The sequence below is a fragment of the Capronia epimyces genome, assembly GCF_000585565.1.
Source record: "Capronia epimyces CBS 606.96 chromosome Unknown aczIQ-supercont1.1, whole genome shotgun sequence".
Lineage (NCBI taxonomy): Eukaryota > Fungi > Ascomycota > Eurotiomycetes > Chaetothyriales > Herpotrichiellaceae > Capronia > Capronia epimyces.
In genome coordinates this window covers 2,183,043-2,200,181 of record NW_006912904.1, presented here as the reverse complement: position 1 = coordinate 2,200,181, position 17,139 = coordinate 2,183,043, and the positions used below count along the sequence as shown (strand labels likewise).

Genomic DNA, 17,139 nt, shown 5'->3' with positions numbered 1-17,139 from the left:
AGGACGTGGAATTCGGATAGTTGTCCTGCGTTGAATTGGCCAAGGGCATCTTGAAGACCATCAAGTCTGTAGGAGATATGTATAACTGAGCCTCAACGAGGGCCTCATCTGGACTGTTGTCGCTGGAAGGCGCTAGAACTCGAGTTCGTTGTATGCAAATACAAGGGACTCTAGGAGGCGAGCTCTTTCATCTTCATCATCGGAGTCGAAGTCGTTTGGCCCGTTAACCAAAGCCATCAAAAAGTCTCCTGATGTTTTCACTCTCTGATGTCTTCCACCCGATTTTCCAGATTGCAGAAGCAAAGGCTGATCTGATTCATGTTCTGAGTGTCCTTTAACAAGCCGGACGCGCTTTTCCAGCAGATAGCGTCCAGGTCGGCATCCGTCTGACTACACCACGGTATCGTAGGTCCAGGGTCGTTCAATTTGTTTTCCAGGTGCGCTAAGGGAAGTGGATTGGAAGTGACCTCGTCGAGAAATAGCTTTCCAGTTTCTTCCGCCTCCACCACTCCCAGCCTTTCCTAGCATTCCCGAATCTCGCCTTGCCTTTAGTTGCAACTTGCTCAGGGAGGTCGAAGCACGCACCTGGACCTTGGTAGCCGCTCAGAACATGAATCAGATCAGCCTTTGCTTATGAAACCTGAAGGATCGAGTGAAAGACATCAACGGTTTGGAAAGAGCTCGCCTCCTAGAGTATCTTGTATTTGCGTAGAAGGAACTCGAGTTCTAGCGGCTGCAAACCATTTCCTGATTGTGATCAGATTGCAAAAGATCTTTGCTGCTGATCCCACGCGGTAGACTCAGCGTTGAAGCTTTGCGATCTGACGATACTGCTAATACCGCGCCGGAGGATTGGCGTGGAAGCTTTACGATCGAGACGTTCTGAGCACTGGAGTCGACAGTACTCCGTACGCTCTCCGAAATTCGAGGTGTTGACGACGGTCAGGACTCAACGACGGAACCACGGAGGCAGCTCGTTTTCATGCAGTACTGACGCTGTCTCGACAGGCAACCCATCTGGCTGTTAGCTTGGTGACAAGCTTAGGCGTGAAATGGTCCATGGATTTGATGTGGTCCAATGGGGACAGGTTCTTCGGTCATTCATGTCAGGTGGAAGCCCCAAGATGAGTCCCTTGTCATCCCAGGTAGCCGTCCACACGCACCATCGGCGGGTGTACTTTCCAGACCTCAGTCCTTGGCCCATGATGTGCCACTGATACAGCACATGCTGGTTGGCAAGGCTTTGTCCAGGGCCGTAGACCAGAGCCGGAGGTTGGAAAGGGTCAGGAGCCTCTCCACCACCGCGGTACCCCCAGTGTCAACGTTCTCTTAGAACAGGACTGTGTTGTTCAGTGTCACCGTAAAGATACCACAACCAAAGTCCAAGCAGTTGCACTGGAGCTGTTGAATTGCCAGTGTTGATGGTAAAGGGGGGAAAGGCGCCCTTTCTTGGATGGCTTTTCATTGCCACGTTGACACGAGCAGGTGTCACTCAGGAAGCCACCTTTGCCTCCGGAGCTGTCGGCTTTGGCTGCGATCTTTGCTGCTTTCCTGGCGGCCTTGGGTCACTCTGAAAGGCCGTGGTGAACGATGCTCACATAATGGTGATCATGTTTGAGGGGTTTCCCACTTCAGATTCTCCGGACATGCGCAAGATCCCGGATATGCTTTGTTTTTGGATAATGAATATCGGGAGGTCGCCAGCTCGCGGATCGAGGCTGTGGATATCAGGAGTTCGGTGGGTAGATGGTAGATGGGGTTCGGAGCTAAAATATTGTGGATAGATGTCCAAGGCTTTGTGGAAGGCCATCAGAGCCTCGAGATCAATGCCGCTCCTGTCCGCTTTCACACGCCTGGTATTCTGTGTGGTCAAGCTCCAAAGGCAACCGAGCACGGGTTCAATGCCAGCGAGCTTGAGAGCAGCCATCATCCCAGCGATGAACTGCATTTCCTCTTTGTTGGCGCTCGAATGGTTAGCCCCGATCAGGAGGCAATGAGAATTTGTGATATGGAAAATCTTGATGTTCGAGTTAACCACTATCTTGTTTCCATCGGTATTAATAAAATATAGTTTCCCGCATTATAGGATTTGTATGAGGAGCTGCTGAAAGGGGCGATTAACTGTGCTTGAGTGTGGCTGGACCTGTTGTTGGTAGTGAATACTCGTGCCGGCGTAGATATTCTGCATAGTCCAATGTAGGACGTGTAATATGGTATGTGGGCAACGCTTCTTTGTAAGCTTTCCGAACGTCGACAGACCCCAAGCCTATATACCTTCGTCGCTTTGGGTGTAGGGGGCCAACTGCTTCTGGTCACCGGCCATGGCGACTCGTCGAGGGTCCAGCGCAAGCCACGCTTGGAAGAGAGATAGGTCCGCTGCCCGTGGCTTCTGGGAAAGGCCACATTTAAACGATTCGGATAGTTAACGAAAGTGGTGAGTTAGGTTGGTACGTCGTGTTCGAAAGGCAAGTGATCTCCCTGATTTCCTGGCGGGTCGTCCCTCTCCTCGGTGCATCAGTCCCAACAACGATATGTAGCAAGTGGCCAATCTTCTCAGCTTGCAAACGTTCTTCTCAGCTTGCAAACGTTCAGTAGGATGCCACCACTCAATAGAAGCTCTTCTCTGCCCAACGGCCCGGCCAGGTCAGACCGATCCCTGGTTAGCGTTGGAGGATGAAGAGAACTGTCATATCATAGTTGCCAAAGAACAGGGCACCTACCCAGTGTTTTCGGCGTGGAAGTGCAGTGAAAAGTGGTTTTTGGCCTCAGCTAAGACGAGGATGAGGACCCTGCCACCAGAATGTTTTCTCCTGAGTCTTTTGTTGTCTCCTGAGCTGGTCTGTCTCCCAAGGTGAAGACATTCATTTTGCAATGTCAAAAGGTCCCCAAAGTATGGGCCAACAGAACGCCATATTTGCTGCGAGTTGTGGCGCTGTTGTCGGGAAACTGTTGATGTCTTCCACTCGATCCTTCAGATTGCATAAGCCAACAAGGCTGAGTTCTGAGTTTCTATGGGCAAGAACTCCCTGAATGTCTGCTGTTGAGATTGGTGAGCCCCCGGTTCGCCGCACATCCAGGCGAAGTACTTTCGACCCTGGGACGATTCACAAGCTGCCTGAAGCACTACCCCCAATGATTCGAGGATCACATGGTCCCAGCATCGTGTACCATGATCAAGACTTAAAGACAGGCAGGCATTCACCATCTGGCTTATGGTGACAAACCCAAGCCACTGCTTTTGTTGTGTTGTGCATGTACATACACCGGTGTTGTAGTCTTGAAGGAGTTTAACGCATCGTAGCTCATGACAAGGACACCCACATGGGGAGACTCCGCCCAGGCCGTTCTCTCTGGACATGAGTAGCTCTCTGCCTAGAGATCCTAATGCGAAATCCCGGGAAGTTTATTGCGCATACGATTGGAAGGAGAACAAGTTTCGCCGACGTTGAAGTGGGCGTCGGCGCAGGAGACCCGGCCGCGACCATCTTGACTCTCTCAATATCCGGTTTGTGACTTTCCCAAATCTCTTTCAGGAGTCAGCAAAACCTGTCTTGGCTCAGTGGACTTTCCGTGGTCTGCTTGGACACGTTTTCCCAGGTGAAGATATGGCCTGGTTCAGGGTCGGAGGCTGTTGATGGCCTTTTTTTCGCTGTTCTCTATGTGTCCGTAGTAAAGAGGCATCTTGACTTGCTCGTACAAAGGGGCACTGAAACCAACGATCTGCAGTCTCGAGTGCGCGGGAGGGGGAGGCAGAGGTCTTGAACAAAACCAACCCAGTCCAGAAATACTCGATGGTGTTGCAACTCTCTGCCACCGGGCACTTGTTCATCGTATATATATAGGTGAGTACCAATTCTCGCACAGCCATGGTGCAATTTGGCGGAATCTATTGTCAATCAGCAATAGTCCAGAAAGCCAACAGCATGCAGAAAGCAACCTACCGGCTCGCACCTATGTGCCTGTTCGACACAGTAAACGCACTTGCCCCCTTCGCAGTCGCATTGAGCAATCCCTGCAAGCTGTCAGCAATGGCATAGCATGGTAGTCTCAGATATTCCATGCATGCTGTTGACAGCAGACAGCAGCTTGACTTAGCAGATCGAGGCTGGCTGCGGACTCTGCATCTCACGGCCAACGTTTCTTGATCCACCGTTGCGGCGAGGATCTCTTCAGGACACTCAATGTCCCTCTCGATAGATGTCGATGTTGATTCAAGGCCAAGGCCACCTTGAACATGCGTCTTGCTAGTCCGGGGAGGCCCTCGTCGTTCGCTCTCATTGAACGCATGAAATCAACCATGAACGAACGAAGCAGGCAATGTTCCAGCACAACGTTTGCAGCTTTCAGGGCAACCGACATTCTTCTCAACTCCTCCGCTGTGATCTGCACCACTTTGAGTTGCTCTGCATGTTCGTTGAAACCTTCGATGTTCACATCCAGGACTTGCTCGGCGGTCTTCGCATTCTCGAAGTCCATCATTCCCTCGTTGCAGAATTCTGATTCACGTATATTGCCGGAGGGAGTGTCATCGGCCACGCGACTGCGAGTTCCCAGCTGGAGATATTCAGCACAGACTCGTTTGATTGTCCTGGACTTCGCGCCGTAGACTGCTGACTTGTCGATCACTAGATTGGAAGATACGTTGGCTCGGCTGATAGAAGCAACAAGACGATTCATCAGATTGAGGAATCCTGCGGTCTTGCCAATGGTGAGGTCTGTAACGGTGACTTCGAACTCTAGTCCTTGCACAGAGTCGGCTTTGACCACACAAAGGTGCTCTAAATTCTGGTTCTTCAGGACCATTTTGTCTCTCCTCTGTCCATCTGGCAGGTCAAGAAGTGGCAATCAAACGCGAAGGAGTGAGGTGAAAACGACCGGCTAGAGGCATAGCAGCTGATACCGCCGTTGTATGGTATCACCGTCGTCCTTGAAATGTTCTGTGCTGCAACTTCAGACCAAGCCATGTCAGGTGAATGCTTTGGGATAGGCAAATGCCTCATTGTGGCGGTAGTCTTTGATCAGGAGCGACCGTCGGTGCAGACTGTGGCTGTAGTGATACCAGCTGCTCTAGGAGTCGGTGGTAGGCGCTGTGTGAGTGGATACTCGACCCATGGATGCTCCTCGAGTTTGGCGTTGGTCTTTCCCGGACCGCCATCGATGAGGCGATGTGTAGTCTGGTTCGTCATGAGTCGTTGGCAGATGAAGCTGCAGAACAGCTGTCGGCAAGACCAGAGGCATCAACTCAGTGAGTTGCCTAGCATTGCCCTCCTCCGCACACTACGCAGCCAATGCAGATCAGGATCGTCCGCGACTTCCATTGCACTGATGACCTGGTGGAATTCATCATCGTCACGATCATCCACGATCATGATGTTCAGTAAGTCCCGATATGCAGCGGTGATGGGAGCTGGGTCATTGGTGTTGGGTCGACGTTGCCATCAGCTGGACTGGGCCCTGTTGGCTGTTTTGTGCAACGCCAGTGTGCGAAGACGTAAGTTGAACGACGAGCGACACACATGGCAATGGCAATGGATCGCCATGTCTCGCATGCACTTGATACATGCTGCCAATTCTGGTCCAGCACGAATGATCGTTTTCCGTTTGGTTCCAAGGGTATGGCTAGACGACGAATCCGAGTTGAGACCATCTTTGGCCGAGTCTGTGGGGTATGTGCAATTCCGTGACCAACATCAGAGAACTGGTGGTTGGATGAGGCGACACCACGGGGGTGATATTGAAGCTTATCAATCCTCTTGCTGATGACCAGCAGGTGGCAGCGGTGGTGTAACAGAAGCTGACAAGAATTGTACAATGACAGCGGTCCTTGATAGTCCGGTTGATAAGAGGATTGACCAGTGGGAATTTGTACATGTAGATTGACTTGTTGCAACATGGTCACGGTCTGTCCGTGGAGGTAGCCTTGGCCAGGTGGGTGCAGCAGGTGTCCAATGTCTGGCAAACCTTCAAGCGGAAGCGAGGACTGGGAGATCTGTGGGAGCCTCTGTTGCTGCAAAGCGTCGAGTTGAGTCCATCTCTGAAAAGTGGGAGAGCAGAGAGCAGAGAGCAGAGAGTCGGGGACAGGGAGCTGAAGGCAGAAGGCAGAAAGCAGAAAGCAGAAAGCAGGACGTGTCCGCATCTTTGGCTTCCCTGGACCAGATGTGCGTCCATGCAACTTCGAATGGCCATCTTCGCCGTGAACCTCCAGTCAATCAATGACGGGTTCGGGTGGGATTGTGAGCCATCTCTTGGTCCCCAACCATTTTGATCAAACAGACCTGCTGGGGGGCCAGGTAAGCCGTGTATTTCCTCACACCTTTTTCTAGCTCTGCTGCTTTTCTCGTCCTCGTCTCGTTTGACATGTTGAGATGGTAGGATGTGGTCAAGCCAAGAGCCGGCTATGTTTGACAGGGAGTATTGATGGAGTGTAAAGGGTGCCAGGCACAGTTGCATCTGCTTTCATCGAGGGAGCTCTGTGCATCTCGCTCCAAGAGGCTTCCAACATCTGAAAGAATCAAACAAAGAGCCCAAAGGGCCTTCAAGGGGGAAGGGAGGGGGAGGGGCAGAGGCAGGCTTTGACTCTGACCATTCGTCGACAGTGTGCCAATATGTACGCATATGTGAAAAGATGGGGGGGTCAGGATGAAAGAGAGGAAGCAGGATGAAAGAAAAAGAGCAGGATGAAAGAGAGAGAGCAGAATGAAAGAAGGGAGATCGGTGAGAAAAGAGCAGGATGAAATAGAGCCAGGTGGGCAGTCCAGAATGAAATAAGCAAACAATCTCCGCAAGCGATGGCAGAGGGGAAGAGAGAGGGAGGGTCATATATACCTGTTTGCCACGGTCAAGCATGGTGACTCACTAGGCAGTGGTAAAGATCCTCGGGTTTCAAACATTTACTGCTTGATACTCTTTGAGCACAGCATTCATTGTATGGCTCATATTGATGCAGATTGTAGATACATTCATTCATCAAAGTGTGTCCCTAGTTTCATAGTTACTGCCTTCCGGTAAAGGTAGCTCATTTCACGCCAGCTAAATTTACTCACCATCCCCATCAGTCTCTCCATCAGGCCTCAATCGAATCCTTTCACAGGAGCCAAAAAGTCCAGGTCCCCGCCTTCGTCATCTTCTTGACTGCCCACAGGCTCTCCTTCACCTCCACGGCCGGAGGCCGTTCTTGTTTGGTACCATTTGCCAGCAAGCACATTCTGGACAAACCCAAATGCACTGACAATCTGATCCTCTGGACCGACCAACTCAAACATCCGGGTGACCCACTCATCAGAGCCTATGACAAAGCTGTCCAGATCGGGGACTGCAGTCAGAGTTTCATGCGAAATGTTTTGCAATGGCACGGCCAGAGGGCTTTTAAGTCGGGGGAAAGAAATTGGTGTGCTGTCTCTGCCAAGAGAACTCTGCGCTCCTGGTCGTGAAGAATCTGCTGTGTCAGTGCGTGTGGCCTCGCCGTGGACCTTATCGACAAACGAGCCGATTACCTCAATACGCTGGTTGTACGTCCCTTTGAGCATGTTCAGCTTACATAGTTCAGGAATCCCTCCCAGCACCACGAGTGTAGCCAAATCTGCGTCGCTTGGAGGTTTCCGACTCCACCCCCTGAGCCGTCGCTCGATTGATCCAGCATAAGCGGGCGCTCGACTCAAAGACCGAAGATGTTGCCGGCAGAGCTCGTAGAAGTAGTATGCAGGGATGATCTCAGTACCGGGGTAGGATGGCAGGAGAGATCTCACGAAGGCGGTGCATGACCGGCAAGACCGCTCCATTGCTTCGGATGGATTTGGTGGAGCTGGGTGGTTCGGGTGTTCAAAGACGAGCATCTCTCTGTACTTCTCGAGAAAGTGATACAGTGTCCAAGCAGCCAAATGTAGGCGGCAAATCAGCTTCGCCTCGTAGGGAGCAAAGTCATCAAATCGGGGACAGCTGGGGATCATGTAGATCTTCATGTGGACATAGCTGGCGATGACGGATAGCATTCTATCGATCTGACTTTGTCGTTTCAGCATTTGTAGGAGGTAATCTGTAGAGATGCAAGGAAGCGGGTGAGGATATAGGGTCTGAATGTAATTGTAGGTATATTGGGATTTTTTGTCATCTGGACTGCGCTCGTAGGCTTGTCGGACAAGGAGCGACCGTGCTATTGGGGCGGCATGGCCTTGCAGGAAAGAGTAGATGAATTGGGAAGTCAGACGGAGAGCGAACACGTCGCTCGGACCGAGGTAACAGAGGATCTGAACGATGATCTCGTCTGGCAGTGAAAAGAATGCTTCGCCCAGCTGTTGTCTAGTTCATGAATTAGTATACGCCTCTTGCGCCTGCAACTTAACATGTGTGGAAGTACTGACGCCGCAGTCTCACAGCATGTGACCGCCTCCCTCGCCGGTTTGGATCTCTTAGACCGCGAGATGCGGAGAGACAGGCCGGCCAGACTCGACCGTCGAGGAGGTGGCCCATCCGCGGTAGAAGATCGACGTGAAGTATAGCCGATCGAGGAGTCATGCTCGCCCACGCTGGTAGTCGTCGACCGTCGAAGCACATTCGTCACCATGACCATGCTATCTGCCGGCACAACGCGAGTATGAACTTTGATTGTTGCAGAGCCACGGCGAGGGAATGTGGGTAGACGGATTGCATCGAGACCAAGCTGCGAGTACGGTTCGACCACTACTAAATAGTAGGCTGATCTTGGGTAAGAGGTCAGTGACAGACCTCGGGGTGACAAGGCAGGGTGACAAGACGGTTTGCTGGACAACGGTCAGCTCATTTACAGGCTGACTCAATTCAAAACCTGGATCGAAAATAGGAAATATGACAATCATTAAGTCTCGCAGGCACATGGGGGGTTGGATCAGGAAGGGAAGGGAAGGGATGGGATGTTGTATACGTGGTGGTCTCTAGCAGCAGGAGAGACACGACGTCAGTGCTTGACGGGCGTACGAGGTGCGAGGGATGTTTCGATGGCGGCGCAAATGCCTCATTCGGCCTGGCGTTAAAGGTTACAGCAGACAAAGAAGACAAGCATTGCCAGACCCCAACACCGTCTCGAGCAGAGGCAGGGGGGACAGCTCTCGGCGACGCATCCTTGTCATTTTGGAGTACTCGGTACACACCTATTTGTAAAGAGCCGCAGAGCGCGCAGACAGATCGCCCAACAGGTTCGCGTTCGCAGCCGAGTCGGGAAAAGCAACGCTGACCACCGTGACCATGCTAACATTACATGTATCTCGCTCATCGCTTTGAAGGGAAGCACAGAAATGGACTGCAATCGACTTCACTGTGCAGACCTGATATATGCTGTCCAGGACCGCTAAACCCGAAGCTCAAACAATGTGCCCGCTATGCATTGGACAATGTACGCTGTGCATGTATGTGCTGTTCTCCTCCATACCGTCGTCTTCCCACCGCTCCCTAGTACTTTGGCCGGCTGGGTAGCATGGCCAGTTGCTCCCCAACCTTGCCGTCCAGACCCAGCAACTCATGGATCCATCGTAGGATGATGCCGAAACTGTCAGGCTCTCCCATGTGTTTCTTGCCCTTGACCATCCTCGCCTGTTTCGGCTGGCCATGCTCGAGTGTGACAAACATATCGTCGATTGGGAAGATTTCGTCGTCGTTGCCGTTGACCAGCAACACCGTGGCGCAGGGCTTCTCCAAGGTACCGTCATTCAGCAGCGAGAACTTGCCCGCCTCCTGGATGAACGACTCGAGGTCGGGATAGCCAAACTTGTAGGTCAGCGTGTTGGACAGGTCGAAGGGGTACTCCAGCTGGTTGGCATGCTCCAGCCACTCCCGGTCAAACATATGGTGTGCTCCACCACCCAAAGAGATGGTGGCCAGCACTCTGTCCTTGTGCGTATGTGCCAGTCGGAGGGAATAGTACCCGCCTGTCGAGAAGCCCCAGGCGACGATCTTCTTGCTGTCGATGGCTTTCTGGGTTGCAATCCAATCAAGGACGCTAGACCATTGCCGGTCGGGACTCGTGGGGTCTTGTCTGAGTGCGGGAGAGTCGCCAGTGCCGGGGATCTCTGCAATCACCGTGGCCACGCCTTTGCTGAGCCATCCCGCCTGCCACACTGCAAGCTCCGTGCGATACCCGTCGAGACCAGTAATGATCAGAATGCAAGGAGCAGGGTTCGCCTCGGACGCGGTCGGAGGGAGAAGGAAGTTGACGGGAACGACGTCGCCCTCACCCGAGATGCCGTGGGTATGAGGGATTCGAACTTCTTTGATCGGATGCTCCAATAGCCTGTACAGTCCCTATGTCAGGAGTCTTTCCTCTAAGGCCAACACTGGGTGGTATCACTAACCCTGCTCCCTTGTAGAAAACTTCCGTCCCCTTCTTCCATGCATACTTCTGCTTTTCGGAACGAGGGGCAGGGAATCGAGAGATACGATAGACGGCACTGCTGCGGAGGTAGTATTCGGAGGCCTTCTCTTTCTCGCCTGCGGCCTCTGCCTCTTCGGCGATCTTGGTGAGCTCCTCGGCTTTAGGGAAATACAGCTGAGCATATTCGTCCCAATCGTACGGCTCTTTCAGCCCTTTCTGCGCACGGTCAGCACGTTTCGCGGACACCGAAACCATGGGCTCGTACCTTGATGATCTCCTGCACAATAGGCTCAAAGTCTTTGATGCTGCCGAACATGAATGGATAGACACCCATTTCGCACTGGCCCAATGGTGAGTAACCTCCTGTCCACTTCGCAGGGCACAGTCACGTACTGGTTTCCTCCATTTTGTTTCCCACAATTTCTGGAACGACTCGTGGTGGACGGCCGGTTTGGTAATGGCGTCTTTGATATAGTATTTTTCCGCGGCCATGGCGAGATTGGGCACAGAACGAACTAGTCGGTCGAAGGGTACGGGTATGTTCAAGGCCTGAGGAGAAGCTGCGCGCAGGACCAAGACGTGGACGCACTGGATGTTATTATTATCATAAGCAGGTCAACGGTCATCGGTAAGCGGTTCAAGTTAGAGCCGAGACCGAGGGGGTGGTTGCGGGTGTTGTACGAAAAATAGCCCCTCGAGACTGGCGATGCCGGAGGAAGGCTCACCAGGCTGAGTGTCTAACGGCTCCTAAGGCACCTAGCGGGCACCTAGTACGTAGCGGGCGTTCGCCCCCTGGTGGAGAGAAGGATGGAGGAGGGAGGTGATATCACCTCGTGGCTGTTTGGGCCACGACTCGAATTTGCTTGATCGTGCGGTGCTGCGCAGGGAAGTGCAGCACCAGAGTGTTGAGGGCAGAACCAAAGAGGACAAGTGCGCAACTGGAAATAGACCGTCCTGTACAAGCGTGCACCGCGACGCTGGGCACTAAGCGGTGTTTGTTGCTTGGTACTCGGTAGGGGACTCAAAGGATGCTATAATTGTGCCTATGGTAGGTGCTAGCGGCGGAACTCCAGGTAGGTAGGCGGACGGGGTTGGCACTAGGACGGGGGCGAGCCCTTCTTAAGTTAGGCGCCCCTTAGCGTTCCCTAGGCACCGGCCCCGAGGCAGAGGCAGGACCTAAGGAGCTGAATCCGTGGGCGAGATTCCCGGTGCCAGTGCCAGTGCCAGTCGTAGTGACAGTGACAGTGATGGCCGAAGACATCTGCCCCCCCGACTTATGGTAGTCGAGACCTCATCTCACCCCCGTCCTCCACCGAATTAGATCGAGATAATCCATGGCCTGCCAATTACAGGCTCGGGCCTCGTGACCTTCCCCCTGCCGCCGTGACACAATCTCAGCAGCCTTCGCTGCGAGTGAGACGGCGTGATGAGTCCACCCGATGGCTGATAGCTGTCCTGTTCTGGGGGTGCCGTTTGTGCGCCACCGAAATGCTAGGTGCGGTTTTGTCGTAGAAGAAACGGAGGTTGCACTGTCTGCCCCGACACCGCCATTCGAGTGTAGACTCTTGAGTCCTGAGACTCGGGTTTCACCCCGTGCCCCGTGCCTCTCACCGCCTGCTTGACCTGGCGCAAAGGCATGCGACAGAAGCGTTTGCGGGCAACCTCTGTCACAAATGGCAAGAAAATGTGCAACCCTTCCATCATGCAAAATCATTACAATCATCATCATGCTTAGGGTATCCTGTGTAGCGTCAAGCCTGTAATCGAGTCGGGCTGGACCTGGAAATCCAAATATATTTAGCCGCATTGCCTCCACGCCCTAATCTGTAGACCATGGGTGGGATCGCAGACACAGTCGCGGCATCATCCTTCAGAATCGATTTGAGATGCATCTTGGCCCGATTCGTAAAGGGATGTTCGGGCCCAAAGGCATCCCCACATATGTCAACCACATATTGCATCGTCTCGGTGGCTTCCTCTTTGCGACCAAGCTTGTGGGAGATCTCGGCCATGCCTCTCAGGCATCGAACGTAGATCTCCCGCTCTTCCGCCCTGGGCAGGGTTTCAGCCCGTTCCAGCGCCGCCTTGAGAGCTTGGAGGGCCGGCATGTATTGTCCCATGTGGAAATAGGCTTCCGAAGCGGATCGCAGGGCATAACACACCTCATAGCATTTCCTACTCAAGGTTGTCTCAAAGGCATCCACCAGCTGTAGGAATCGGACGGCAGCCTCGGGGAATCGTTTCCGGTTCATCAGACTAGTGGCAAAGGTCTGCAGTAAGGCTATGGTTTCTGGATGGAAGTAGCCAATGCTGTCCTGAAAGAAGTCGAGCAGTCTTCGCAACGTCGACTCGGCCAGCCAGGCTCGAGACATAGGTGCGTGGTTCAGGTAGTTTGCAACGAGGTAGATGGGGTGTTCTGTCGATTCAAACACTGCCTTGGCCATGTCGGCAAGGTGTCGCAAGAGCATCAACAGAGGTTCTTCATACCCAGTGTCGTCGTGTCGGATGATCAGGTCGAAAACGTAGATCATGAAGCCGACCTGGTCCTCTTTTAGGAGGCCCTCAATCAGGGCGAAGGCCTTGTAGAAACTTTCGAACGCACGCTTTTCCTGGCCGTTCCAAAGGAACGAATAGCCATGGTACATGGAATAGTAAAAGCGGTCGGCGAGTGCATCATCCGAGGTGGCCGTCCACGTTCCGGTTGTGTTTTGGATGGACATATTCCGGGCACTAAAGAGAGTCATGTAGTGGCTTTGCATGTTTTGGAATATCACGTCGAGATACCGCTGATCCTCCGGCGACACGGGGTTTTGGGCCACGAACGATTCCACCACCACCGTCCGGAATGGGGGCATGGGCGGGAGCTCGGGTATGTTCAGGGCCGCCTGCAAAGTGGAAAGCCGTTGTTCGGCGAAGTTGGCGGCTGGTGACACGAAGGGAATGGTATTAAGCAGTGACTTGTCATCCTCATCCATCTTTATTGGGCTCCTGGTGAATTCGTAGTCGGAACCATCCTTGGGGCCGTCGAGCATACTGTCGTGAGAGGAGAGAGGGGTGTTGGCACCGGTGTCCTCGGGCGATGAGAGCTCTCCAGGCGCATCAGGCTGGTTGTCAAGCAGACTAGAAGGGTCTTTGATGCCTTTTCGGTTGAAGTAATGGAGGGCGTCAGCGAGGGTGACCTGTCTGCCTCGGACTAGAAAGACCTTATCCCTGTTGTCGCCTGTCTGTTGCAGCCCCTGACGGACCAACTCGAGCATTTCATGCTCCTTCTTCTTCTTGTCGAGGCCCCATGTGTGAAGTCGGCTTTTGTACATGCGCTCTCTTCGAGGTGGGTTAGTGGGTTTCAGATAAAGCCGGCGACTGGACAGCAAAAGTACATACGTAGGCGCAAAATCGAATTCCTTTTTCAAATACTCTGCAACATCCTTGAGAGTCCGGCCTTCTTCAAAGTATAGACGGGTAATTAGAGGGCGGTGTCTCCGCCACTCTTCACTGGTGTAGGAATTGGAAGACCGTTTCGAACCCTTGCCTCTACGATCGATGGGGGCCGCCGGGGCCGAAGCCATGACGGGCGGAAAACGCGACGTCACGACAATGGAGAGAGCTGAAACTGATCAACACATTGTTATAACCAGCGCGATGATTTGCTGACAGGCATTCTCGAGATTGAAGGAAGATCAGCTTCAAGTTGGGCGAATGCCGGCGGTAACAACCTGACGTGTGCGGCTTCCCGAGGTGCCTGGATCTGAGCGGATAGATTTGTTGCGGTGCAGGTGGTTACGGCAAGGTAAGAATCTCAGTCAGGACCGGGGAAGGAGTGAAGTCTGGTGAGAAGAAGCGGCAACTAGACAGATAGACCGGGTTGAGGGTGGTTCAGATGAAGTGGTGGTGGTAGTAGCCGTGGTGGAAGGATGGTGGATGGCTAGCAGGAGTAATGGGAGCGAGCTCTATCTGTCGGGAGCAGCAGATGCGGATGGTACTGCTGGTAGTGCTGAGATAGCTATCGTAGCAGGAGGAGTATCAACGAGGTGACCGAAGCCTGAAATCAAGCCTGAAGCCCAGGCTCTTTTGTGCAGTTCTGGAAGCAACATAAGTGTGTGCCCTTGCCATGTCCATGCCCGTGTCCGTGCCCGTGCCAGCAAGTCAGTGCAGTGGGTGATGCCGATGCTGGGGCATTTCGCACTTCCGGGAGATAAAACAGTGCCGGGCGGTGGGCACAGACGGTTTCATTGGAGACTGCGCCAAACGTACCTAGAGGGCAGCAACGATATTCCAGCTCGTTGGTGCTTTCAGTGGGGGGAAACCGCCTAAAGATGCCTAGGAGCCTGCCTCTAAGCCGAAAGAATCCTGACGCCCACCTGCAGGGTCGCCCACAAAAGTACAACGCTGCCGGCACCACTTCCTAGTACTCAGTACTCTGTACCACCACCTCCCACCTCCCACCTCCTACCACCACCACCACTTCAACTACATCACTTGGACTACCACGTACTACACTATTTCCCACCTGTACAGGGTGTCCAGGGAGCTACAGTACCTTGTGGTAGTGCTAATGCTATCAGGTGCATCCCTACCGCTGCAATCGTCCTCTGGCCGCTCCCGCCATCTCCTCCGTACTCGCACTCGCACTCGCACTCGCACCTTCTCGGTCCACGTATGGCCGCGAGGTCTTCCGGCCGTGGACACGTCAATTGACATGACTGGAACAAGCGTGGGTGCATCAAGCTCCAATCTTGCCACCACCAATGACAGGTGCCTCATCATCCCCCCTGGCAGTCGAGTCGATCCTGCTCCCCGCCCAGCGTGGCAGTGCAAGAGTCTGAACTCCACAGAAAACACCCACCTTGAGTCTTTGCGGCCAAATGCATGACCTGCAAGCTCTTGTTGCAACGGCCTTTTCCCGAGCAAACCCCTTCTTTCGACCTCGTCAGCACGACAAATTGCGACCGAGTCCTCCGTCTTTGGTGCACGTTCCAACCATCTCCGTGCCGGCAAGCTTCGCCGCCCTCGTTCCTTTTGGGATGGGGCCCGAGAGTCTGGATTCTTCACGCGGGATTACCACCTGTCACTTACGAATCGTCGCGCGCTAGCATGTCATTGGGTTGACCTCGAGCCATCCTCCGAAGCTGTACAGACCACCGAGACCAATGGTGCCCATTTTCTCTTCCGCCAGTCCCGGGAAGTAAAGGAGGGCGGCGGGGTTACAAATGGACATAACTTGAAAGATGGGATAGCAATCCGTTGCGAGTCCGGCGCGGGAAGGTGGAATCAGTGGCCCTGGACTGCTCATCATTTCCCTACATCTGCTAGATCCGGCATCTCCCCTATTGATTAATTTACCAGTCATCTGGGGACGTGGGTGCTCTAGAAGATCCAACATACACCAGTGACCAAGTGACTTCAAAAACCCCTTCCACTCCCAGCCTCGCATAGGCCTGGATCAGTCAGAGAAAGCACATACCCTCCTGAATCTCGGTTTGACAGGCGTCGGAGGTTGAAGATGACACTCTTCCCCACTGCGATGAAACGACGTACACAGTGCACAGTGCACAGTACACACGCGTACATATACGTACGCACGACTTTCTGCATTACGGGCCGCCCATCCCCCACACGCAACCTTGAGCAGTGATACTGTCTAGACTCCAGTCTCAGACCAGTCAGTGCCTCTTGAGGTGGAGGGATGATCGAAGGCCCATGGAGATAGCATACAAACGCTGCCCATCAATGTCGAAGAAGCGAAATACTGGCTTCGTGACTTTGCGTCCTTCAAAGGCAATGTCACTTTGATTAATCCACGGCATAGGTAACGAGGAACTACCTGAACTGCGAGATCCTGCCTCCTGACGAGAATCGTCAGCAATGCATACAGAAGCTTGCAGGGGCCACGTAGCCATGCATTGCATCGAGCCTGCCGAAAGGTTTAAAGACTTCGCTGCCAGGGACAACGTACAGGGCATGGTACCCGTGAGTAGCACCTCATCTCACAAATTCAGGGGGCGATGCAATGCACGGCAAATCTGGCATCTTTACTCCCTTGGGTAATTAATCACAGGCCCAGGCGCCGGCCAATGTGACATTTTTACAGAGTAAGGGCGAGCAACAATGAACATATCGACGGCGTAGATGTCGATTCGATTGCTGTCAAGACAGTCCATGCGAGCTGAACAGCATTTGAGTGGGAAGATCTGGAAAGCTTCATTCGTTCCAGCCTCTTCTGGTAAGGTAGCGTTGCTCAGGGGGTGTAGCGGGTGGCGGGTTCTTTTGGTTACAGCACGAGCAAACACTGAACCGAGCCGTTACTGAGGACCCATCTCCGCGCGTTCACAACACCGGCAGTCCACCCGCTTCAGGAGTACACGAGTCCTTTCCCTTTTCATCAATTGCCGTGACTGCGTCACCCTCAATTGACTTTAATTGACTTCTCGACGTTTGCCGCGCGCCATGAGAAAGATTCGCTTCCAACAATGATGGCGCTCCTCCTCCTCTAGCCCTCCCGGTCCACCATCCACCATCTACCCATATGCCGACGCACATTTTCGCTAGATACAACATTGGCACAACGGAAGAGTAACCCCCACAACCATTCTTGTGACAGTAGCGGCTCAGGAGCGAACACCAACGCGGTCTTCCCAGCCGTGTGTAAAAGGGTGAAAGGGTGAAAGGGTCGGGCAGGGTCAGCTCGGCTGCTGGTTTCCCCAAAATCCAAAGGACAACGGGAGTCTGTGTTGGCGACCCGAGTATGCGTTGTTATACAAGCACCCTCCACTTTTAGTCATTCTTCCAGACTAGATCTTCGA

General features: G+C 53.3%; 4 protein-coding genes across 4 annotated transcripts; all 4 read right to left on the bottom strand.

Annotated features, from left to right (window-relative positions):
- Positions 1-4,125: 4,125 nt before the first annotated feature.
- A1O3_00820 (uncharacterized protein) lies at positions 4,126-4,803 on the bottom strand (the record flags this gene model as incomplete). Its single annotated transcript, XM_007730970.1, has 1 exon — positions 4,126-4,803. The coding sequence occupies one exon, from the start codon at positions 4,801-4,803 to the stop codon at positions 4,126-4,128; it is 678 nt and encodes a 225-aa protein (XP_007729160.1).
- Positions 4,804-7,070: 2,267 nt separating this feature from the next.
- On the bottom strand, positions 7,071-8,566 carry A1O3_00819 (uncharacterized protein; the record flags this gene model as incomplete). The annotated part of the gene is made up of 2 exons (XM_007730969.1): positions 7,071-8,295; positions 8,358-8,566. The coding sequence occupies 2 exons, from the start codon at positions 8,564-8,566 to the stop codon at positions 7,071-7,073; spliced, it is 1,434 nt and encodes a 477-aa protein (XP_007729159.1).
- Positions 8,567-9,420: 854 nt separating this feature from the next.
- On the bottom strand, positions 9,421-10,831 carry A1O3_00818 (uncharacterized protein; the record flags this gene model as incomplete). The annotated part of the gene is made up of 4 exons (XM_007730968.1): positions 9,421-10,258; positions 10,320-10,555; positions 10,605-10,679; positions 10,733-10,831. The coding sequence occupies 4 exons, from the start codon at positions 10,829-10,831 to the stop codon at positions 9,421-9,423; spliced, it is 1,248 nt and encodes a 415-aa protein (XP_007729158.1).
- Positions 10,832-12,090: 1,259 nt separating this feature from the next.
- Positions 12,091-13,905, bottom strand: A1O3_00817 (uncharacterized protein; the record flags this gene model as incomplete). The annotated part of the gene is made up of 2 exons (XM_007730967.1): positions 12,091-13,660; positions 13,721-13,905. 2 exons carry the CDS (start codon positions 13,903-13,905, stop codon positions 12,091-12,093), a joined length of 1,755 nt encoding a protein of 584 aa, XP_007729157.1.
- Between the last annotated feature and the right edge of the window lie 3,234 nt (positions 13,906-17,139).